Below are 23,804 nucleotides of genomic sequence, written 5' to 3' on the forward strand. Positions count from 1 at the left end.
ACTGGCAATAAGTAGCTACTCTTACAAAAAATGCAACACAATCCTGAACACATTAACCTGGGCTGTTGCATTTTTGATGGCTGACCCATTAGCTGGAGCTACTAAGAAACAATCACCACAAAATCACATGACAAGCTTCGTTTTATTGTTTTTCATGGATGAAAACAGAAACTGTGTTTACAGAATAGTAGTCACATGCAATACAAAAATATGAATTTATACATGACATAAAAAACATTGACTCATTCTAAAAAAAAATGTACAGTTTTTATACAGTGTTTTTTTTACGTTAAAAAATATAAAGCTATACACATCTGTAGGGGAGAGCAGTACCTATTTAAATGTGTCATGATGTATAGTACATATAAAATGTTTTTACAAGTATTAAAACAATCATTTTAATGATCTGTACATTAAATAATGTATATACATGCATACTGTATTTTACATAGATATCAATACAACACAGAAGTCTCCATCTCTCAACCTTCCAAGTTTCAATTCACTATATACTCACCCTCCCACACTCTTCCCCGGATACCCCCCCCGGATACACCCCCCCACACACACACACACACTTATATACAAACACAGGAACAAAGGCTAGCCATCTACAACAGTACTAACACAAGCGCGCACAAGATGTAATGTTTGCGGAATAAATTATAGGACACTTTTGTGTGAGTTTCCTGATCTATTTTCTAGAACTGTGAATGAATTTACTGAACTAGATGAAATGTGAAACATTAGTTAACACCCCCAACCAAGAAGGACTTCCTGCTTGGTGACTGAACAAGTGACCTTCAGTAATAAATAACCTTTTATTATTCCATTGACAGTGGACAGAAAACTGACAGCAAGGGGTATCACACCGTCAACTGGTATACTGAAGTCCTTCATCTCTATATATTCACGGAACCATTTAAAATAAGTTATGCTATCATCTGAGCAGGAAACAAGAGGGGAAAACAGACTATCCCATCACACTCTCCATCCAATCACACTCTCTATCCAATCACACTCTCCAAACTCTCGACACGTTTCATTTCCGTCATCCAAAACCGTTCCGGTTTCTACCGGTTTGACATAATGCTCTGTACTATGTCCACACAGACGCCAGTGGTCTGCACGGTGACCGACTCTTGCGCATGCCACCACACAAGTGCAGAGAGCGAAGGAAGAGGAGACAGGTGGCTAGACTCCCAGAGGAGGAGGAGAGAGAGAGAGTGAGTGCATGGGTCCTTTAAAGCCCCAGTGCATGTGGGAGGAGAGAGAGAGAGTGAGTGCATGGGTCCTTTAAAGCCCCAGTGCATGTGGGCGATGCCGCCTGTGTCCCGACGGCGGACAAAACCACATCGGTGCAGAGTCCAGACGTAAAGGAGAGCAGAGCGAGCCAAGGACAGGGCCCACAGCCAGCGGCCACACTACTTCAGTCCCAGCAGACATCGAAAGCCAGTCATACAAAAGCCTCGGGTTCAAAATGCAGAGTAGCTAGAACACAGGTGAAGGCAAGAGTCTCAGATTGAGTGTCCATGTAGCGTTTTTTTCTGAGCGCTAGCGTCTGTTTTCAGTTGTTCCGAGTGAGGAGAGATGCGCTGTACCCAGCGACCTTTTTCCTTATTTTTTGTGCGTCCGCTAGTTGAAAATCTGTAAACTTATCAGAAAGGCGCTGGTGTTGTCACTGTCGCTCCTTTTCAGATAGTTAGGCACTCAACAGTCAGAGAGATGAAAACGTCCGCTAATGACAGCTTAATATAGACGATAATATCCAAAAATATTGTTTTAACTAATAGCTATAGCTAAGAGCTGCTGAGATGAAGCGTTACCCAGCGCCCCGCCAGCGCTTTTCTGCCAGGGAAAAAACGTTAAATGGACACACGACCTCGGAGACCAAGAAGGGAAAAGTGAGGGAGGTAGTCCACCGCACCCACACAAGGAAACACAACAGTCAGATGTGGAAGAACAGGCAGATTCAGGGAAAGCAGTCGACGTCAGGCTGGGGCAATGCTTTTATCAACCCCCTCAGAACGGAGGATTTCGGTTGCATGCAAGGCAGAGCCAGGCTGTTTGTTTTGCATTGCTCATGTTTCATAGAGACGGCTACAACCTAGATTAAGAGAAGACGAGAGAGAGAGAGAACACAAAGGTTAGACTGTTAGTGTCATTGTTAAGAGTGATTTGAAAAAAAGAGAATCAGTGTCTGAGAAAACTGAAGAAATGGGGCAGGCATGGAGGAGAAGAGCAGGTGTAATGATGGAGGAGGGGAGATGGAGAAGGAGGAGGAGAGATTGAATGCAGTATGAAGGCTCAAGAAAGGTCAAGGGTTGAGAACCCGGGTAATAATCTCACTGGGACACACACACAGAGACAGAGAGACAGAGAGACAGAGAGACAGAGAGACAGAGAGACAGAGAGAGAGAGAGAGAGAGAGAGAGAGAGAGACAGAGAGAGAGAGACCGTACTACCAACGGGGTGAACCTGAGCGTCACACCGCACGTTTTACAGTTCCTGTCTAGTCGCTAGCTCATCACACAGCCAGTCTGCAGAGTGACTTGCTGTGGAAGCAGCTGTTAGCTGATGTAACAGCTGTGTAGGACAGCACTCTTTAGGAACATGGAGGAACATTGACATGGTTTCATCAAAAGGCAGGATGGCAACCACAAGTCTTACTGGACAACAAGGCTGCTCCAGAATAAAGGCCAAGGGTTTTTATGGGGGGGGGGGGGGGGTAACAGAGATCCAGTTCCACCCACCACGCCCCCCACGCCTCCAGGTGTGTCACGCCCCCCCACCACGCCCCCCATGTCTCCAGGCCTCCAGGTGTGTCACGCCCCCCACCACGCCCCCCACGCCCCCCAGGCCTCCAGGTGTGTCACGCCCCCCACCACGCCCCCCACGCCCCCAGGCCTCCAGGTGTGTCACGCCCCCCACCACGCCTCCCACCCCCCAAGGCCTCCAGGTGTGTCGTCTAGGATACATACTCTGCAGACTTCCAGAAGTGTCCGGGGTGGGACAGCCTGCGGTTGAGCTTGGGCAGCTTCTCCAGGAGGTCTGCCAGCTGGGTGAAGGAGGGTCTCTCCTTCAGGTCGTACGCCCAGCAGGCACACAGGATCTCCTGGGGAGATCGAGACAGAGGATCAGCCTCCACACACACACACACACACTCACACCTAGCACACACACAGCACACACACACCTAGCACAAACAGTGTTCCTGCTCCACTCACCGTGACCTCTTTGCCCAGGCTGATCTCTGCTAGGACCTTCTTAATGCCCTCCCCGCTCCCCACCTGCCAGATGGTAGCTTCCACTGGCTGGTTGGTGATTGGCCAGTCCCTGGCTTGGAGCTCGTACCAAATGGTGCTAAAAGGGGGGCAACAAGCAACATCATCAGTCCTGTGGGCCTGAACAAGCCTCACTGAAGACATTGCACGGTGACTGTCATTATGAAGTCAGTCATGATCCGACAGCTTCAGAGGGGGTAGGGGCTGGAGTCAGGGACAGGAAGTATTGGGAGAGAGGGACAGGAAGTGTTGGGAGAGAGGGACAGGAAGTGTTGGGAGAGGGACAGGAAGTGTTGGGAGAGAGGGACAGGACATGTTGGGAGAGAGGGACAGGAAGTGTTGGGAGAGAGGGACAGGAAGTGTTGGGAGAGAGGGACAGGAAGTATTGGGAGAGAGGGACAGGAAGTGTTGGGAGAGGGACAGGAAGTTTTGGGAGAGGGACAGGAAGTGTTGGGAGAGAGGGACAGGAAGTGTTGGGAGAGGGACAGGAAGTGTTGGGAGAGGGACAGGAAGTGTTGGGAGAGGGACAGGAAGTGTTGGGAGAGGGACAGGAAGAGTTACCCGAAGGCGTAGACGTCGGCTGCGTTGGAGAAGGGCAGGCGGTCCTCGTTGTTTCCAGGACTCATCCTGCGGACGATCTCTGGCGCTAGGTAACAAATCCAGCCGTGTGGAAGCTTCAGCTCGTTTTCTCGTCTGGGAATACGACACACACACACACACACACACACACGACACACACACACACACACACGACACACACACACACACACACACACGACACACACACACGACACACACACACACACACACGACACACACACACACACGAAACACACACACGATGCACACACACACACACGAAACACACACACGATGCACACACACACACACGTGCACTCATTAGCTAACCACCATGCGCTGTGCAGTCACCATTAATCCACCTGGGAACAGACAAATAATTGAATTCAAATCAAATCAAAGAATTCCTGAGTGGATGAGGTGTAGATCTTACCTCCCCTCCTGGACCACGCCTGAAATCCCAAACAGTCCAAAGTCTGTGATCACCACCTTGTTGGTGTCATGAAAGACATTCTTGGACTTCAAGTCTTTGTGGACGATGCCCTTTGCGTGAAGATAGCCCATTCCCTACGCGAGGAGGAACACAAACACACAAGCTCTGACCGTGTACGAGACTGAGGACCATTTGGACCCAACAGTGAATAAACTTCACCTTCACAATCTCCTGAGCGATCTGTCTCGTCTTGTTGATGTCCAGCGAGTTCTTTGTGTCTCTGACGACGGAGTAGAGAGTCCGACCTTTACAGAAACTTAGTGGAGACAGTTTGAGTTAAGGAGGAGCAGACCAGAACAGAGAGAGAGATGTTGAGAGTTCCCACTCACCTGGTGATGATGGCGAGGTGGGGAGGAGCCATACATGCTCCCATGAAGAGGACCACGTTCTCATGTCTGGTCTGTCTGTAGTTCATCACCTCCTTCTTGAACAGCTTCAGGTGGTCCTGGTTGTTCCCGTCGATCTCCAGCAGGCGGATGGCCACCTCTCCGTGCCAGCGGCCCTTGTGGACCCTGCCCCAGCGGCCCTGAGGAAGCCGTACCACAACACATCACAACCATGCTGAAGCGCTAGCCCCGCGCTAGCCCCGCGCTAGCCCCAAGATAACCTGCAGAGCACTGACGGTTTAGCGGCTTGCTGTTGCGGCTCTCACCTTCCCTATGAGCTCTCCCAGGTCCAGCTGCTCGAAGGGGATGTCCCACTCCTGCAGGTACACGCTGGTCTGGCTGGCCTTGCGGGAGATCGGACCCTTCCAGTGACCTCCCCGCGAGCTGGGAAGGTCCTGGAGCTCATCCCCATCACACTCTCCCTCAGAGCCCCCGTTTATCTCACTCTCGTCCCCTTCCTCCTCCTCCTCCTCTTCCTCTTCCTCCTCTCCTTCCTCCTCCTCCTCTTCCTCCTCCACGCAGGGATCTTCATCCTCCTCAGCCTCGACCTCCTCCTCCTCTTCCTCCTTTGAGACAGAGGATCGGATAACGTTGATTTGGTTTAGTTGTGCGACAAACACCTCTACACTCTCCCTCTCCCCCTCCCCCCCTCTCCCCCTCTCCCCCCCCCCCCTCTCCCCCCCTCCCTCCCCCTCCCCCCTCCCCCTCCCCCTCCCCCTCTCCCCCTCTCCCCCCTCCCCCTCCCCCTCCCCCTCCCCCCCTCTCCCCCTCACCCCCTCACACACACACACACACACACACACCCACACACACTGAAAACATACCTCTCCATCTTCATGCTCGGCCAGCTCGGGTTGCAGGTGGTCGGCATGCAGGTGGTTGGCGGAGGGCTCGCTCTCGTTGCTGTGGGACAGAGAAACATCAGCACTCACAGCCCAGACGTGGTTGGAGAGAATGCTACAGCCCTCTCCACAGTCCTACGATAGACAGCAAACACAGTGAAGACTGGAGAGACTCACCCTCTGTCCTGAAGGACTTCTGGATGCAGAGTAGGAGAACTGGACACATCTGGTGAGAAACAGAGAGAGAGAAAGAGAGAGAGTGTTATTAAACATCGCACTCCCTTTCACTGGTCACAGCGTTACTCTGTTGTGGCATGCAATACCCACACTCCCCAGCAGGTGGCACAGAGACACATCTCCACCCAGTCTTCAGCTCACCACATCAACACAGCACTGACACTGCAAGCTCACATGATGTGAACTGAGCACGCATGCAGGAGAGGGAGAGGGAGGGGGAGAGATGGTGATACCAGGTTTTGGGGGTCAGGGTGGAGGGGGAGGAGGGGGGAGGAGACCCAGCACAGCAGACTGGGAGCATCCACTCACCAGGGAAGATGAACTGCTGTCTGTGCTGAAAGTAGCAGGCAGCTTGGGGGGGAAGAGAGAGCGGAAGAACAACAGGCATGGTTGGGAGAAAAAGATTGTGGGTTAGAGAGAAGCCATAGGATACTACCCCCTCCCCGCTGGCCCCCTCCCCGCTGGCCCCCTCCCCGCTGGCCCCCTCCCCGCTGGCCCCCTCCCCGCTGGCCCCCCTCCCCGCCCCCTCCCTGCTGGCCCCCTCCCCGCTGGCCCCCGCCCTGCCCCCTCCCTGCTGGCCCCCTCCCCGCTGGCCCCCTCCTCGCTGGCCCCCTCCCCGCTGGCCCCCGCCCTGCCCCCTCCCTGCTGGCCCCCTCCCCGCTGGCCCCCTCCCCATTGGCCCCCTCCTCGCTGGCCCCCTCCCCGCTGGCCCCCGCCCTGCCCCCTCCCTGCTGGCCCCCTCCCCGCTGGCCCCCTCCTCGCTGGCCCCCTCCCCACTGGCCCCCGCCCTGCCCCCTCCCTGCTGGCCCCCTCCCCGCTGGCCCCCACCCTGCCCCCTCCCTGCTGGCCCCCTCCCCGCTGGCCCCCTCCTCGCTGGCCCCCTCCCCGCTGGCCCCCGCCCTGCCCCCTCCCTGCTGGCCCCCTCCCCGCTGGCCCCCGCCCTGCCCCCTCCCCGCTGGCCCCCTCCCCGCTGGCCCCCTCCTCGCTGGCCCCCTCCCTGCTGGCCCCCTCCCCGCCCCCTCCCCGCTGGCCCCCTCCCCGCTGGTGTTAGTGGTGGACAGGAGAGGGGGGCTGCCATAGTCACTCCATGTTTACCAGAAAACCAGTGACTCAGCGGAATATCCAGTAATCAAGAAGCACCTTGGGCTAATTTGTGTGTGTGTGCGCTCACCTGGGAAGTGGAAGCGGTTGTCCCTGTGGCCCTTGGGGGAGGGGTTGGGGGGCGGGGTGGCACTGGGGGGGGGGGCGGGGGAGGAGGGCGTGGAGGAGGTGGTGGAGGAGGGGTTGCTGCTGGAGTCCAGCTGGTTCAGAACTGGAGGGTGATCCTGGGAGGGCACACAAGACCAAAACATCACCCACTGCACCAGCTACTCTCCAACCGGTTTGTGTGTGTGTAAGTGTCTATATCTATATATCTTGTTTTTTTATATTATCTATCCATCAATGTGTGTGTGTCTGTCTATTCAACCATCCATCAGTGTGAGTGTGTGTGTATGTGTGTGTGTGTATGTGTGAGAGTGAGTGAGTCAGTGAGTCAGTGAGTCAGTGAGTGAGTGAGTGAGTGAGTGAGTGAGTGAGTGAGTGAGTGAGTGAGTGAGAGAGAGAGAGAGAGAGAGAGAGAGAGAGAGAGAGAGAGAGAGAGAGAGAGAGAGCTTGTGTGTGTGTACCTTCTTGGTGATGGCCTTAGGTAAGGTCCCAAACTGAGGAGTGTCTGCCGGCCGGTCCACAGGATTGTTGATGCCGGAGGGAACAGACTCAGTCCTCCTGATCTTGGTGACTGTCCAGGGGAGAAGGTGGTTAGCACAGGTCTGTCTCTGTCAGTCCTTACTGTGTATGGACACTGCAGATGTGTTGAAGTGATGGACAGACTTACTTGGCAGAAAAGAGATTCTGCAGGAGGGCGCCTCTTTAGTACACTTGTTGTGGCACTTTAACCTGCACACACAGAGCCCTGGTCAGGACAGACTGATCAGATGGATGATCTCACACAGAGCCCTGGTCAAGACAGACTGATCAGATGGATGATCTCACACAGAGCCCTGGTCAGGACAGACTGATCAGATGGATGATCTCACACAGAGCCCTGGTCAGGACAGACTGATCAGATGGATGATCTCACACAGAGCCCTGGTCAGGACAGACTGATCAGATGGATGATCTCACACAGAGCCCTGGTCAGGACAGACTGATCAGATGGATGATCTCACGCCCCTTAGACGCCCCTGAGAGAGACAGGATACTCACCGACAGTGTTTACACTTCACCCCGAACATCATGTTCCTCTGACACACCTGGCAGGTCTGAGATAACCAGGACCTGGTGGAGAACCTACCCCCCAGAACAGCCCACTCTGTTAGTCATGCTGATACACTGTCATACATACTCACATTCTATTCATTTAGCCGACGCTTTTATCCAAAGCGACGTAGAAATTGTGCACATAGAAAGTACTGCAGAAGATCAAGGATCAGAAGTGAGTTGTTTAACAGTATTTTGGTGGTCAGACTCATATCCAGTATCCGTTCTGTTTGACTGTGTTTGAGGTGTACTAGGCGAACTAGATGGGCATTGATGTTTGTAGCCATGGTGACCTACCTGTGAGTGACAGCCATGTGACCTACCTGTGAGTGACAGCCAGGCCGATATCCCTTCTGACCGCCTGTGGAGATCCGCGATGTGCGGACATGTTATCTGACGGGTGGGGTGGGGGGGAGAGAGAGATTGAGAGAGAGAGAGATTGATAAAAAGAAAATTGAGAGATAGAGAAAGAAATTGAGATAGAAAGAGAGAGATAGGGATAAAGTAGGGGGGGTTAGAAAAAGAGGCAGAAAAGTGATGAGTCAGGCCAGCGTGTGCATGGGCAGAAGTGATGAGTCAGGCCAGCGTGTGCATGGGCAGAAGTGATGAGTCAGGCCAGCGTGTGCATGGGCAGAAGTGATGAGTCAGGCCAGCGTGTGCATGGGCAGAAGTGATGAGTCAGGCCAGTGTGTGCATGGGCAGAAGTGATGAGTCAGGCCAGCGTGTGCATGGGCAGAAGTGATGAGTCAGGCCAACGTGTGCATGGGCAGAAGTGATGAGTCAGGCCAGTGTGTGCATGGGCAGAAGTGATGAGTCAGGCCAGCGTGTGCATGGGCAGAAGTGATGAGTCAGGCCAGCGTGTGCATGGGCAGAAGTGATGAGTCAGGCCAGCGTGTGCATGGGCAGAAGTGATGAGTCAGGCCAGCGTGTGCATGGGCAGAAGTGATGAGTCAGGCCAGCGTGTGCATGGGCAGAAGTGATGAGTCAGGCCAGCGTGTGCATGGGCAGAAGTGATGAGTCAGGCCAGCGTGTGCATGGGCAGAAGTGATGAGTCAGGCCAGCGTGTGCATGGGCAGAAGTGATGAGTCAGGCCAGCGTGTGCATGGGCAGAAGTGATGAGTCAGGCCAGCGTGTGCATGGGCAGAAGTGATGAGTCAGGCCAGCGTGTGCATGGGCAGAAGTGATGAGTCAGGCCAGCGTGTGCATGGGCAGAAGTAATGAGTCAGGCCAGCGTGTGCATGGGCAGAAGTGATGAGTCAGGCCAGCGTGTGCATGGGCAGAAGTGATGAGTCAGGCCAGCGTGTGCATGGGCAGAAGTGATGAGTCAGGCCAGCGTGTGCATGGGCAGAAGTGATGAGTCAGGCCAGCGTGTGCATGGGCAGAAGTGATGAGTCAGGCCAGCGTGTGCATGGGCAGAAGTGATGAGTCAGGCCAGCGTGTGCATGGGCAGAAGTGATGAGTCAGGCCAGCGTGTGCATGGGCAGAAGTGATGAGTCAGGCCAGCGTGTGCATGGGCAGAAGCTGGAGATGAAGAGGACCTATTATTACTGACATGAGCGGTGACGTGAGGTCGTCCACCACACAAACTACAACGCCTTCTGGATAATCACATAAAACACTATTACTCCACATTGAACAAGTCACAACCAATCTGATTATGTCCCAGTGACGTAGGTTTGGCACGGGACTGGCCCACACAACCACCACAGACACACACAGCCTGCTGGGAGAATCGGCTCTCTCCCAGCACTTTCTCTGAGCTGTGTGATCGACTTGCTGAGTGTGTGTGAGGAGTGTGGTGAGGTTGTGTTATTTCTCAGACAGCACTGAGATCACAGCAATTGGTGTGAGCTATCCCAGCATGCTGTTCTTCTTCTGGGCCAACCCTGAACCTTCCTGGTGGTGTGTAGAAGGTTTCTCTGTCTGTCTGTGTGTGTGTGTGTGTGTGTGTTCAGACTCACTCTTGAGGCTGCTGTGCTCCTCCATGAGGGTGGGTGTGCCGGGCAGGGTGTAGGGGGCGGTTGTGGCCCCGGGGGGGCGGGCCGGCAGGTGGGAGGAGCGCGAGGAGGGGTCCTCACTCCCGTTCCCGTTGATCTGCACGTTCAGAAGCAGCTTGTTCTTCTTGGTGCACCTGTGGTGGACACAGAGTCATCAGCATGCTACCCTGTCACCCCTGACAACAGTGACATCAGCAGTCACACCCAGGAGATCTGATGTTCGCTGTGTTTCAGCCCAGTTATATAAGAGAGAGAGATGGGGGGACCTGGGCACATTATTAAGACATCCTCTCCACCCTCCACCCTCCATCCTAGATCAACTCAGCCCAGCTAAGCGCAGCCAAAGACAGGCCACGCCACGGGGCATAGACTCCTCTGTCTGGCACTGGTCAGAAATAGAGAGATGGAGAGAGACAGACAGGGAGAGAGACAGACAGGGAGAGAGACAGACAGACAAGTAGAAGTTATGCATCTGACTTGCCCTCCTTTGAGCATCAGGTCTGGGAAATGCTTCCTGTTCTGACATGACTCATAATCTCTGGGAATCTGTAGAGGATTACTGAGGCCAAACACAGTACAACCATGGAGCAACCAGCAAGATCAAAAAGTACATTAGGAATCATTTGATGCTGGAATATTTTTGTTTCCCCCCCCTACACCTGGAAAGGTGCAATTGAAAAGGACTTGTGAATTTGTTCATTCTTTTAAGGGGGGGGGAGGTAACAGTCTTTTAGGGGGGGGGGGGGTAACAGTGTTTTAGGGGGGGTAACAGTGTTTTAGGGGGGGGGTAACAGTCTTTTAGGGGGGGGGTAACAGTCTTTTAGGGGGGGGGGGTAACAGTCTTTTAGGGGGGGGTAACAGTCTTTCAGGGGGGGGGTAACAGTGTTTTAGGGGGGGGTAACAGTGTTTTAAGGGGGGGGTAACAGTGTTTTAGGGGGGGGTAACAGTGTTTTAGGGGGGGTAACAGTGTTTTGGGGGGGGTAACAGTCTTTTAAGGGGGGGGGGGTAACAGTGTTTTAGGGGGGGGGGTAACAGTGTTTTAGGGGGGGTAACAGTCTTTTAAGGGGGGGTAACAGTCTTTCAGGGGGGGGGTAACAGTGTTTTAGGGGGGGGGTAACAGTGTTTTAAGGGGGGGGGTAACAGTGTTTTAGGGGGGGGGTAACAGTGTTTTAGGGGGGGTAACAGTGTTTTGGGGGGGGTAACAGTCTTTTAAGGGGGGGGGTAACAGTGTTTTAGGGGGGGGGTAACAGTGTTTTAGGGGGGGTAACAGTGTTTTGGGGGGGGTAACAGTGTTTTAGGGGGGGTAACAGTGTTTTGGGGGGGGTAACAGTGTTTTAGGGGGGGGGTAACAGTGTTTTAGGGGGGGGTAACAGTGTTTTAGGGGGGGTAACAGTGTTTTTGGGGGGGTAACAGTGTTTTAGGGGGGGGGGTAACAGTGTTTTAGGGGGGGTAACAGTGTTTTAGGGGGGGGGTAACAGTGCTTTAGGGGGGGTAACAGTGTTTTAGGGGGGGGTAACAGTGTTTTAAGGGGGGGTAACAGTGTTTTAGGGGGGGGGTAACAGTGTTTTAGGGGGGGTAACAGTGTTTTAGGGGGGGGTAACAGTGTTTTAGGGGGGGGGTAACAGTGTTTTAGGGGGGGGTAACAGTGTTTTAGGGGGGGGTAACAGTGTTTTAGGGGGGGTAACAGTGTTTTAGGGGGGGGTAACAGTGTTTTAGGGGGGGGTAACAGTGTTTTAGGGGGGGGGTAACAGTGTTTTAGGGGGAGTAACAGTGTTTTAGGGGGGGTAACAGTGTTTTAGGGGGGGTAACAGTGTTTTAGGGGGGGGTAACAGTGTTTTAGGGGGGGGGTAACAGTGTTTTAGGGGGGGTAACAGTGTTTTAGGGGGGGTAACAGTGTTTTAGGGGGGGTAACAGTGTTTTAGGGGGGGGTAACAGGCCACACTGAGGTTAGGGTGAGGCTTAAGCCACATTCCCACTTACATTTGCTAGAACCAATCTCTGTATCTTTCCGTCCACTCCAAACCCGAGTGCTCGGAGCACTAACCCTAACCCTAACCACTCGGGTTTGGAGTGGACGGAAAGACCACTTATGGTTGCAAAAAAAAGAAAAAAAGACATCAGAATGACTTTTTTTTTTTCTACCCTTTTTCCCCACCTTTGATTACCCCCTAACTCTGACTAGGAAGGTGCCACATGCATGAAACGTACTCTGGTTACTCATATTAGTCCCCTCAATGTACAGTAAGAATCATTTGATGCTGGGATATACAGAACAGAAATGACATGGAGGGGGGGTGCATTTCGGGGCAGGGCTGGTGTGTCGTGCCAAGAAATGCACCCCCTGCTAACTCTAACTCTGACTAGGAAGGTGCCACATGCATGAAACGTAGAGAGAAAGAGTTGCGTCAACACAGTGTCAGGAAGCTAGGTGGTCACGTGGTTCATATGTCAGGAAACAGTTCCAAACAAAGCTGCGCGGGAGATCTAAATGAAAGAAAAGACTCACCGAAGCCACTGCGGCCATATTGGAAAAAAATATGTCTAATTGAAGGCGATGGAGTTGACTCTCAACTCTCTCTCTCTGGCTCTGAGCTGAACCAGCCTCACACACATATACAGGCATCCAGAACCAGCCTCACACTGATATATCCAATCGATCCACCCAGTATCACATAGGGATGCAGTGATTAACCAACTTTACTATTAACTGCGATATAAAACGTCTAGGTTTTGTAACCGTAAAGACACAGAGTGTTTCTGTTCTCACTCAACAGTTTGAGTTTGCTAACAGTTCTGGAGAATTACGAAAAAGCCCTGATTCCCCTTCAGCCCGCCGGCGCCAAATGATGACGTTTTCTCCTGTTGCTAGGTTGAGCTGCTACTAGTTTGTGACTTATCAACACACTAATGTTGTGAAATAATATCGTAATATCAAAATCTATAATCGATGCATCCCTACTATCAAATCCCTCTGTAGCCCCCGACCACCCCCCCCCCCCCCCCCCACCCCGGTCAACGATCTGGCTCACATCTGACAGCTCATACAACAGGAAGACAGGAAGTGACGTACTTGCTGGTGGGCGGGTCCTCGATGCGGTTGCCCAGCTGTGATTCGTGGCTCTTGCTGCGGGTGAGGGTGATGTTGGGTAGCAGCTGCAGGACCTTGCGGGAGGGCGGCGGGGGGGTGCAGGGGGGTTTTAGCCTGTGACGCCTCCTGGAGGGCGGAGTGGCGGGGGGCGTGGAGGGAGCGTGTCCCTGGAGCCAGCCAGCGCGGGCCGCAGACATGGGGAAGGGGTCCGTGAGGGGGGTGTCTGAGTAAAGGTAGGCCCCCTCTGGGAGTGGGGCTGTGGAGACGGAGGCAGGCCGAGCGGGGGCACAGGCGGAGCAGGGGGTGGAGGGGGTGGAGGGGGTTGTGGAGGGCCGGGCCAGGGGGGAGGGGCTGTGGGGGCGGAGTGGGCACCCCAGGGGGTCCATGGGAAGCAGAGAGCCGCTGTCTCTACGGGGGGGCTCAGACAGCCAGGGGCCCCCATCCTCCCTCAGCTCTCCTCCTGGAGGACACACACACACAGAGGACACACACACACAGAGGACACACACACACAGAGGACACACACACACAGAGGACACACACACACACAGAGGGTTAAACACACCATCAGGGATACACATACCAGGTGACACCTCGTTCCCTACTCTCCGCCCTGGGCCTCCCCCAGACCAGGGCCTCTCCTTGAGGTCCACCCCCAGACCAGGGCCTCTCTCCTGGAGGTCCACCCCCAGACCAGGGCCTCTCTCCTGGAGGTCCACCCACCTGACTCAGTGGCAGTCTTCAGGCAGGAGAGGGCAGCGCTGAGCCGGCCGCACTCCTCGGAGCTGGAGCCTAGCCTCCTCATGGTCTCTCTGACCTGGGAGCCTGGCATCTGCAGCAGGGCATCTAGGGACAGCTGGACTGGCACCGCCTGGGAGAGAGAGGGGGGAGGGAGGGGAAGAGGGGGAGGGAGGGGTGAGCTGAGCTGGGCCACAAGAATATACATTCCATACGTACACAACATTCACTCGGGCCTGGCTCATCCTGCTCTCCACCAGCACTAATCCCGGCCATGTGGAGGAGTTCTACCAACCCGGCCAGGTAACGTGACTTCACAGACACCCACACATACACACACACACATACACACACACCCACACATACACACACACACACACATACACACACACCCACACATACACACACACACACACACACACCCACACATACACACACACCCACACATACACACACACACACACATACACACACACACATACACATACACACACACTCAGACACAGACACACAGACACCAGCTAAGCCCCACACCTGAGCCCTTTATCTGGTTAAAAGTTCACAATGCTAAAGAGGAAGAGGTGGGGCTGCTGTCGTCACATGCTCTGTGATCAGTACTCCTTCATCTGCTACACAAGAGCATCTGCTATATTAACAAAGACAAAACTAAGAATGCGTTTCCTGAAGTGGCCCTTGTTCTGGAGGTCCTGGCCCTCCTCAGCTGGTGTTGCATGTAAGGTATAGGAGCAGGCTCACCCGCTTGGAAACCTTCCAGAACGTGTCACTGAGAGGCCTTAGCATGAGAAACACACTGACCCGCATCGCGCTGACTCTCCCACATCCACAGAGAGTCAGGTTACAGAACATTATGTAAGAGCTGCTTACTTCATGAACAAAAACAGAGCAAGTCCACTGCTGGCTGGGTGAGTACAGCCCCTCACCTGGGGGGGCTCTGGTGGGATATTTAACTGAGAACCATGCGTGAGCTGACACCAGGGACTCAGGTGGCTGAGCGGTGAGGGAGTCGGGCTAGTAATCTGAAGGTTGCCAGTTCGATTCCCGGCCATGCTAAATGACGTTGTGTCCTTGGGCAAGGCACTTCACCCTACTTGCCTTGGGGGAATGTCCCTGTACTTACTGTAAGTCGCTCTGGATAAGAGCGTCTGCTAAATGACTAAATGTAAAATGTAAATGTAACCATGGCTGTCTTCTCTGAGTGACCTTGTGGTGGAACTAGGATGCTCTGTGATCACACACATGCACTCACACACACACACACACACACACACACACTCACACACACACTCACACACACACACACAGTCACACAAAGAACCAGGGATGTGTTCCAGGGCCGCAGCCCTGTCTAGAGTTAGGGTTATGCTGTCTAGGGTTAGGGTTATGCTGTCTAGAGTTAGAGTTAGGGTTATGCTGTCTAGAGTTAGGGTTATGCTGTCTAGAGTTAGGGTTATGCTGTCTAGAGTTAGGGTTATGCTGTCTAGAGTTAGGGTTATGCTGTCTAGAGTTAGGGTTATGCTGTCTAGCTGGCTGGAGGTCCTGTGGTGGTTACCATGGTCTCATCAGCTTGTCTGATCCAAGACCAAATCATTCAGCACAACAATCACGAAATACAGCCATACTTGAACATTCAGACAGACAACACACACACACACACAGATACATGCACACACACAGACAGGCACCCAAGCAAAGTGGTTCATCTCTGACATCCAGAGTCCCTGGCCTGGTCACTGCTGCCTCCACCCTGTCTCTCCCCTGCCTCTCCCCTGCCTCTCCCCAGCCTCCACCTTGCCTCTCCCCTGCCTCTCCCCTGCCTCTCCCCTGCCTCAACCCTGCCTCAACCCTGCCTCAACCCTGCCTCAACCCTGCCACTCCCCTGCCTCCACCCTGCCTCTCCCCTGCCTCTCCCCAACCTCCACCCTGCCTCTCCCCTGCCTCTCCCCAGCCAGACCTGGACTCCTGGGGGCTGTCCAGGGAGGGTGACTGGACAGGTCAGCCTGAAGAGACTCCAGAGGACAGCAGAGCCCTACAGACCAGCATCAGACCAGCTGCAGAGCCCTGCAGACCAGCAGCAGAACCAGCAGCAGACCAGCTGCAGAGCCCTGCAGACCAGCTGCAGAACCAGCAGCAGACCAGCAGCAGACCAGCTGCAGAGCCCTGCAGACCAGCTGCAGAGCCCTGCAGACCAGCAGCAGAACCAGCATCAGACCAGCTGCAGAGCCCTACAGACCAGCAGCAGAACCAGCATCAGACCAGCTGCAGAGCCCTACAGACCAGCAGCAGAACCAGCATCAGACCAGCAGCAGAACCAGCAACAGACCAGCAGCAGAACCAGCAGCAGAACCAGCATCAGACCAGCTGCAGAGCCCTACAGACCAGCAGCAGAACCAGCAGCAAAACCAGCAGCAAAACCAGCAGCAGAGCCCTGCAGACCAGCAGCAGAACCAGCAGCAAAACCAGCAGCAAAACCAGCAGCAGAGCCCTGCAGACCAGCAGCAGAACCAGCAGCAGAACCAGCATCAGACCAGCTGCAGAGCCCTACAGACCAGCAGCAGAACCAGCAGCAAAACCAGCAGCAAAACCAGCAGCAGAGCCCTGCAGACCAGCAGCAGAACCAGCAGCAAAACCAGCAGCAAAACCAGCAGCAGAGCCCTGCAGACCAGCAGCAGACCAGCTGCAGACCAGCAGCAGAACCAGCAGTACGTACCTGGATGAGCTCCGTCCGCAGGTTGATGGTGCGGAGCCAGTCCCCCAGCCTGGGGAAGCTGTCAAGCCCCACCGGACGCTCCTGCTCCGGAACCTTCCGCTTACACTGCAGCTGCTTGCAGATGTACTTCATAAGCTTCACCTGCAGGGGGCGGCAGAGCACACAGCAGAGGGGAGGGGGGTTAGAGGGGCTGGAGGGGGGGCAGGGAGGTTAGGGGCGCTGGGAGCAGGTCTAATGCCTGTCAGATACAACACACTCCTCTGTAGACAGACAGACAGCAACGCAGAACTTACACAACATAGAACACACACACACACTCACACATGCACGCACAGCAGATCATCTCTCACCATCTACTATCTATCTTATCCCAGAATTATCCAGAGAGGCTAATCTGACACTTAAATTATTCCAGTCACACAAACACACATCTCGTCCTCCTCCACACAGCCAGACCATCACCCACACAGACATCTAACAGGATTCTTATTTTAACCCTCTTTTTAGTTGCTTTAGCCTCCAGCAGCAGGGCTGTCAAACAGATATAAATAGCTGTTATTATGGGATGGGAACAGCCACCGAGGGCATCTGCACTGCTGGCATGGCAACCAAGTGTCATTGGAACATTTCAGTCGCTGTGGGCGGGACACTGTGACATCACAGCCCTGGAACACACAGAGTTCACAGTGAGGCTAGCAGACACACACACACACACACTGCCCCCCCCACCACCACCAGCCCTCACCTGTACCGACCTCACACTCACACACACACACCACACCAACCCCCCTCCTCCACCCACCACAAACAGAGGTTTGGCTGCAGCGAGGCAGGGTCTCGCCGCTCAAGATAAACCAAAGACTTATGATCTCTCTTTTTCCAACTCAAAGGAACAGACATGAAGAGGAAATTAATAAATAGGTGTCAAGACATGACTTGTAGACCCCTGACCAGTTTCATTCTGACTGGCAGAAGAAGGCAAAAGAGAGACACCTTAAACTCCTCCACAAACATTACAAGGACACCTACGTTCCTGCCTACCGGCCCCCCACCCCTCCCCACCGGCCCCCTCCAGCCCCCCGCCCAGGCCCCCTCCAGCCCCCCGCCCAGGCCCCCTCCAGCCCCCCGCCCAGGCCCCCTCCAGCCCCCCGCCCAGGCCCCCTCCTGTGAGTAGCTCTTGCTAGCAGGGCTGTGGTGTTAGTTTGCTGAGGCCAGCGCTGCTCTGCTGTGTCGTATTGTGTGTCTCCTTATCTCACCTCCATCACTGAGTGTCCATTACACGCTGTGTCCCCGGGCCAACCGAACCACCAGCCCACACTCAGGAGCAACACAAGCATCCAGCAGTCTTTCCTCAGCTCATTCACTCCCTCTCCCACACACAAACACACACACCAAGCAGCTCACAGAAAGGCCTTGCAGAGTCAAGCACACCCTCAGAGAGAAAGTGTGGCCTTGGGTTGTGAGAGACAGCCTGGCAGGAACCAACAAAAGCCTATCCAGTGAGAGAGATATGATAGAGAGAGAGAGAGAGACCACACAGAGAGAGAGAGACAGAGAGACCACACAGAGAGAGAGACAGAGAGACCACACAGAGAGAGAGACAGAGAGAGAGACAGAGACAGAGAGAGATACGGAGAGAAAGACCCCCCCGATCGCCCGCCTCAATGAACTGGACAGCTATGGCACTTCCTTATCTGTGTGGAACTCAGGGTTTTAGGGTCGATTCAGCCCCGCTCTATTTACCACAACACCTCTGGACTTTGACCGCTATTTTAGGTACATGCAGTTGAGCAGCCAATGAAAGGATCCGGTACTGTGGGTGGAGTGATGAGCAGTTTCCAGAACCTCAGCCTTCCAGAACCCCAGCCTTCCAGAACCTCAGCCTTCCAGAACCCCAGCCTTCCAGAACCCAAGCCTTCCAGAACCTCAGCCTTCCAGAACCCCAGCCTTCCAGAACCCCACCGTGCTGAAAGATGAGGCTGGTATTCATACAGACAACGATCCGGGATTACTTTCCTAGTCTAACCCTAACCCCTAGTCTAACACTAACCCTAGTCTAACCCTAGTCTAACCCTAACTCTAACCCTAGTCTAACCCTAACCCCTAGTCTAACGCTAACCCTAGTCTAACCCTAGTCTAACTCTAACCCTAGTCTAACCCTAACTCTAACCCTAGTCTGACCCTAACTCTAACCCTAGTCTAACCCTAACATTAGTCTAGGAAAAAAAAGTCTCTTAGTCTCTTTCAGTAAGACTGACACTGCAGGTTAGCACCTGCTCTGCTTAAAGGGTGACACACACACACCCACCCACACACACACACACACACACAGACACACACAGACACACACACACAGAGACACCGACCCACACACACACACACACACACACACACACACACACACCCAGACACCAACCCTGTGTGTTTGGTGAGGCTGGGCGTGAAAGACATTTGTATCACACACACACACACGGGCACACAGGCGCACACACACAGGCACACACACACACACGGGCACACAGGCACACAAACACACAGGCACACACACACATACACACACACACATACACAGGCACACACACACATACACACACACACACAGGGACACACACACACACACAGGCACACAGGCGCACACACACAGGCACACACACACACGGGCACACAGACACACACACAGGCACACACAGGCACACAAACACACAGGCACACACACACATACAGCCACACACACACATACACAGGCAGTGCAGTGAACAATACACTAGTGCAGGAGTGACGTCAGGTTGCCTAGCAACCCCACAGAGCCGTCAGCAGTGTTGAGTGGGATTTTCCCAGAGAGGTGAAACACCACAACACAGAGCACCTGCTGAAATGTCACCCCCCACACACACGCATGCAGATACACACACACGCATGCACGCACGCACGCACGCACACACACACACACCTCCACTGTTGCTCTATCCTTCATTAGACCACTATTTGATTTTCATTTCCTGGACTTCACACAAACACTAAAGGTGTTTTGTTTCTTTAAAAAAGCCAACCATTACCAGCTCGTCAGGTTGTTCATCTGAGAGACGCCACACCTCCACCCCTCCACCCCACCACACCTCACACCTCACACCTCCACCCCACACCTCCACCCCTCCACCCCACACCTCCACCCCTCCACCCCACCACACCTCACACATCCACCCCACACCTCCACCCTACCACACCTCCACCCCACACCTCCACCCCTCCACCCCACCACACCTCCACCCCTCCACCCCACCTCCACCCCACCTCCACCCCACCACCCCTCCACCCCTCCACACCTCCACCCCTCCACACCTCCACCCCTCCACCCCACCACACCTCCACACCTCCACCCCACCACACCTCCACCCCACCACACCTCCACCACACCTCCATTCCTCCACCACACCTCACACTTCCACCCCTCCACACCTCCACCCCACCACCCCTCCACACCTCCACCCCTCCACCCCACCACCCCTCCACACCTCCACCCCACCACACCTCCACACCTTCACCCCACACCTCCTGCTGCCTGCAGGACAGGCCGCCTGCGGGACAGGCCGCCTGCGGGACAGGCAGGTGAAGGGGCGCCAGAAAACACACTAACTCTGGGATCTCTGAGATAAGAGTCACAACCAGCCGGTCTGTACCAGGCAGGTCTGTACCGGGCAGGTCTGTGTATCGGAGTAGCCGATACACAGACCTGTGTATCTTCCCATCGTAGACAGTAGCCGTCTGTCTGTCTCACTCTCTCTCTGTGTCTGTCTGTCTGTCTGTCTCACTCTCTCTGTGTCTGTCTGTGTGTCTCAATGTGTCTCTCCCTCTGTCTGTATGTCTGTCTCACTCTCTGTGTCTGTCTGTCTGTCTCACTGTGTCTCTCTGTCTTTCTGTCTGTTTCTCTCTCACATAACTTCAGTAGGCACATGGAAACAGTGGATAAGCCACTGTGCTAACAAGTATGTGAGAAAGACTAACATCTCTGCTGACTGAGACACAGACACAGAGAGCAGTGAAGTGAATCCCAGCTGTAGAGTCTAGCTGGGTCATGACTGCATCCACCACATCCTGCATGAGCCCGCAGGCCCTCCACCCTCTCATCCACCCATGACCTCCTCACAGAGAACGCTCAGAGAGTTGTCCTTAACACACCGGCACCGTGGCCTTCTGAGGAAGCTGGGACTGGATCCAGAGGTCAGAGTTCACATCAAGCCCAGGTGACCCTTCGTCAGCCAATCCCCTTCACAGAATCACTGTCCTCTGAGTTAACGGAAGGGAGGGAAGGAGGGAAGGAGGGAGGGAGTCCACTAAGAACCATTTTAACAGGCAGTTTCTAAAAACACTAGCATTGTGATGCAGCTCTGTCCATCGAAGGCAATTTTCATCTTCCCTTCACCCCCACCCCCTAAAAAAGAGAGTCGTCCTTTACAATCACACAACACTTCCTCCTATGGTGGCAGAAGCACACACAGCGGTTGCCATGTCATAGGAGGAAGCCCTGCTGATTGGCTGATTCTCCCCACCCTTTTCCTCCCGCTTGCCTCTCTCTCTCTCTCTATCTCTCAGACTCTTTGCACGTCATTTGATTTTCTTATTTAACAACCAACCCTGAAAATGCGTAGGAGGAAAGAAGTCTAAATATAGACCCAGCCACGAGCAAGCAGAAAACTCGGCCCAACATCATGAGAAGACAAAACAACAATGCTCTTCCAAGAGGTTCAGGCTGGATCACCTGTGCTGGCGATGTGAGAGCAGCACTCATCCAAAATATTAACAGAAAGAGAATTAATCACCAGGATCATCAACATACACTGAATGAGGATCCCGGCTCAGTGTAAAGCAGAGATCTAGACTCTGCTCTGGTCTGGCTGGTGTGAAACGCGGTCTGAACGCAGTCACGCTGAGGGGAGCAGGGCTGCTGATGGTGTCCATCATCTCCCCTGCTCTCCCTCAGACCAGCGCTCCAGCAGGAACACGGACACAGGGAGAGAGACAGGAGGGTCTACACACACAAATACACTCTCAGACTGACACACACCAATAGTTTTGTATGTGGGAGAAAGAGGGAGAGAGATAGAAAGAGATAGAGGGAGGAAGAGAGAGGGAGAGACAGAGAGAGTGAGACAGAGAGAGATGGTGAGAGAGAGAGGTGCCACACGTCAGGGATAAGCCTGTGGAAACTGAAGTACCTTACTACCTTGCAGTCCTCCACTTGAAGAGCAGAGCACTATTATCTCCTCACTGGGAAGGATCTGTAAAGAACCTGCCCTCAAGTGGAATAACAAAGCTCTTTCAGTGAGAATCTAATATGAGTTCAAGCCTCTCTTGGTCTCTGGAAGCAACAGCCATGTTTGCACTCTGAGTGTGACAGCCCTGCTTTCCCTCAGGAATCAGAGCGCTTCGGTCATTTACTTGTATCAAGACAACTGATATTTTCCACTGGTCGTGAAGCACAGTTGAGATATACTCCTGCTCTGCTGAGAGAGAGACACATTGAGGCACGCTTGATGGATTGATGGATTTGAAACCTGGTATGTAGGTTTAGTAAAAGTACCAACAGTACCAGAACGCTACCAAGTTAGCTGACTTCGACGTTTTGAGTCTGTATGATAGTCTGGAGTCCAGAAAACCGCAGAGAGAAGGAAGAAGTGAAAGTATCGGTTGGATTGGCGCTAAAGCTAGGAGCGGACACGAACAGCCCTTTTTAGCATCCTTCATATGACACAAGTTCTCTCGTTGCCTCTCCCCCCCCAACTCAGTGTTTCAGCTAAATCACTGCCGAGCGAACTCGAGACACGATTGGTATCCTGTTTTCCTTCTAATATTTCTATATTAATAGATGTCGGAAAGGAAGGTAGAAGATAAGGCCTTTCGAGATCGGTTACAATTCAGCCGTTCCAAACAATATCTCCGAGTCGGCTGCATATACAGGGCTATAGCTACCATTCATGTAGCCTACAGGCCTTCGCAGTCCCTCTGCGGAAATCATTACTAGTTCGTCAGAATGATCTGCACACATCTCAACAATGAATTACACACCGGTGCAAGAGCTTTAATGGCAGTGCAAGTACACACGTCAATTAATAGACATTTGCTGACAGTTATGCAGGAACTACTAGTATTGACATGAGATTCATTTCCATCAAATGTTATTATATTGGCAAATTTGATTTGCCCCTCAACTGGATTTGCCTGATGCAGAAACACAAAATCGTGAACCAAGACGAAATTATAGACAAACCCAGTTTGAAAGCTTAGAATGAGTGGAATTGGACCCGTTTGATGTAAACTGCACACAATAGTGCTGCAAACAAAATATCCGGGGGTCCATGCCAAATATTTCACCTAGAGAAAGAGGTCAGAATGAGATCAAGCGTCCGGAGGGGCGTCTATATTTAGCCAAAGCAGAAATATGGAAGCCCTCCATGCAGGGTTATATTCTTGAAATAACCATTAATCCATTGCATCGCGCAAGGCTACAGCAAAGAACTGCAGTGAATTGTGCAAAATAGGCTCACTCACTCATATGGAGCCTCGCTATAAGCACCAAGGCGGACATATAGGCTACATGACTCTGCAAATTGGACGCCCGTATTTATGCCTTTTATTACCTCCAAAGTACGGATTTCTTGTTGTGTAAGGTCGTTGGATGCGGCGCATTTGGTCCGGAGCCCCTGTAAACTGGAGATGGAGATTTCAATCATGTTCTGGATGAGTTCGCATTGATGTAGCGCGGCCATCGCTGCGCCACCGCCGCTACCCCTCTCCGAGTGCTCATCACTCTCGACCATCTTTCCACCGTTATCAGTCACACTATCCATTCCTCGGCATTTGGGCTCCGCTTTTAGGGCTTGAGTCAAACTGTGAATGTTGAAATGCACATGCAACGGCGACACGATATAACGGAACTTAACGAATGTCCCGGTTGAAATCTCCCAAATAACTCAATAATTGTATTGGGGGGGAAATGAAAACGATGCTCGCTGATGATAATATCCTAGAACAAGGCAGTGCAAAGTCCGGTAGTGCTAGGGCTGCTAGGGCTGTGTTCTGTCCGTTTAGCCGAGAGGCTCGGTCTCTCTCTCTCTCTCTCTCTCTCTCTCTCTTTCG

The 23,804-nt window shown here is 53.4% G+C and overlaps 1 protein-coding gene across 3 annotated transcripts; it reads right to left on the reverse strand.

Annotated features, from left to right (window-relative positions):
- Positions 1–558: 558 nt before the first annotated feature.
- On the reverse strand, positions 559–23,804 carry ksr1a (kinase suppressor of ras 1a). 3 transcript variants are annotated; one of them, XM_062485902.1, is made up of 21 exons: positions 23,306–23,804; positions 16,671–16,811; positions 13,928–14,075; positions 13,187–13,664; positions 10,081–10,250; positions 8,443–8,512; positions 8,066–8,149; positions 7,695–7,756; positions 7,489–7,598; positions 6,993–7,146; positions 6,131–6,172; positions 5,762–5,810; positions 5,567–5,645; positions 5,009–5,308; positions 4,686–4,882; positions 4,516–4,576; positions 4,297–4,430; positions 3,846–3,977; positions 3,228–3,363; positions 2,982–3,115; positions 559–2,107 (listed from the first exon to the last, which is right to left on the reverse strand). In XM_062485902.1, exons 1-21 carry the CDS (start codon positions 23,513–23,515, stop codon positions 2,101–2,103), a joined length of 2,898 nt encoding a protein of 965 aa, XP_062341886.1. In that variant the 5' UTR covers positions 23,516–23,804; the 3' UTR covers positions 559–2,100. The 3 variants fall into 3 exon arrangements, with proteins under 3 accessions (XP_062341886.1, XP_062341885.1, XP_062341887.1); XM_062485901.1 differs by having other exon boundaries at positions 4,516–4,612; positions 23,306–23,803; XM_062485903.1 differs by lacking the exon at positions 6,131–6,172 and having other exon boundaries at positions 4,516–4,612; positions 23,306–23,803.

The sequence above is a fragment of the Osmerus eperlanus genome, chromosome 19, assembly GCF_963692335.1.
Source record: "Osmerus eperlanus chromosome 19, fOsmEpe2.1, whole genome shotgun sequence".
Classification (NCBI taxonomy): domain Eukaryota; kingdom Metazoa; phylum Chordata; class Actinopteri; order Osmeriformes; family Osmeridae; genus Osmerus; species Osmerus eperlanus.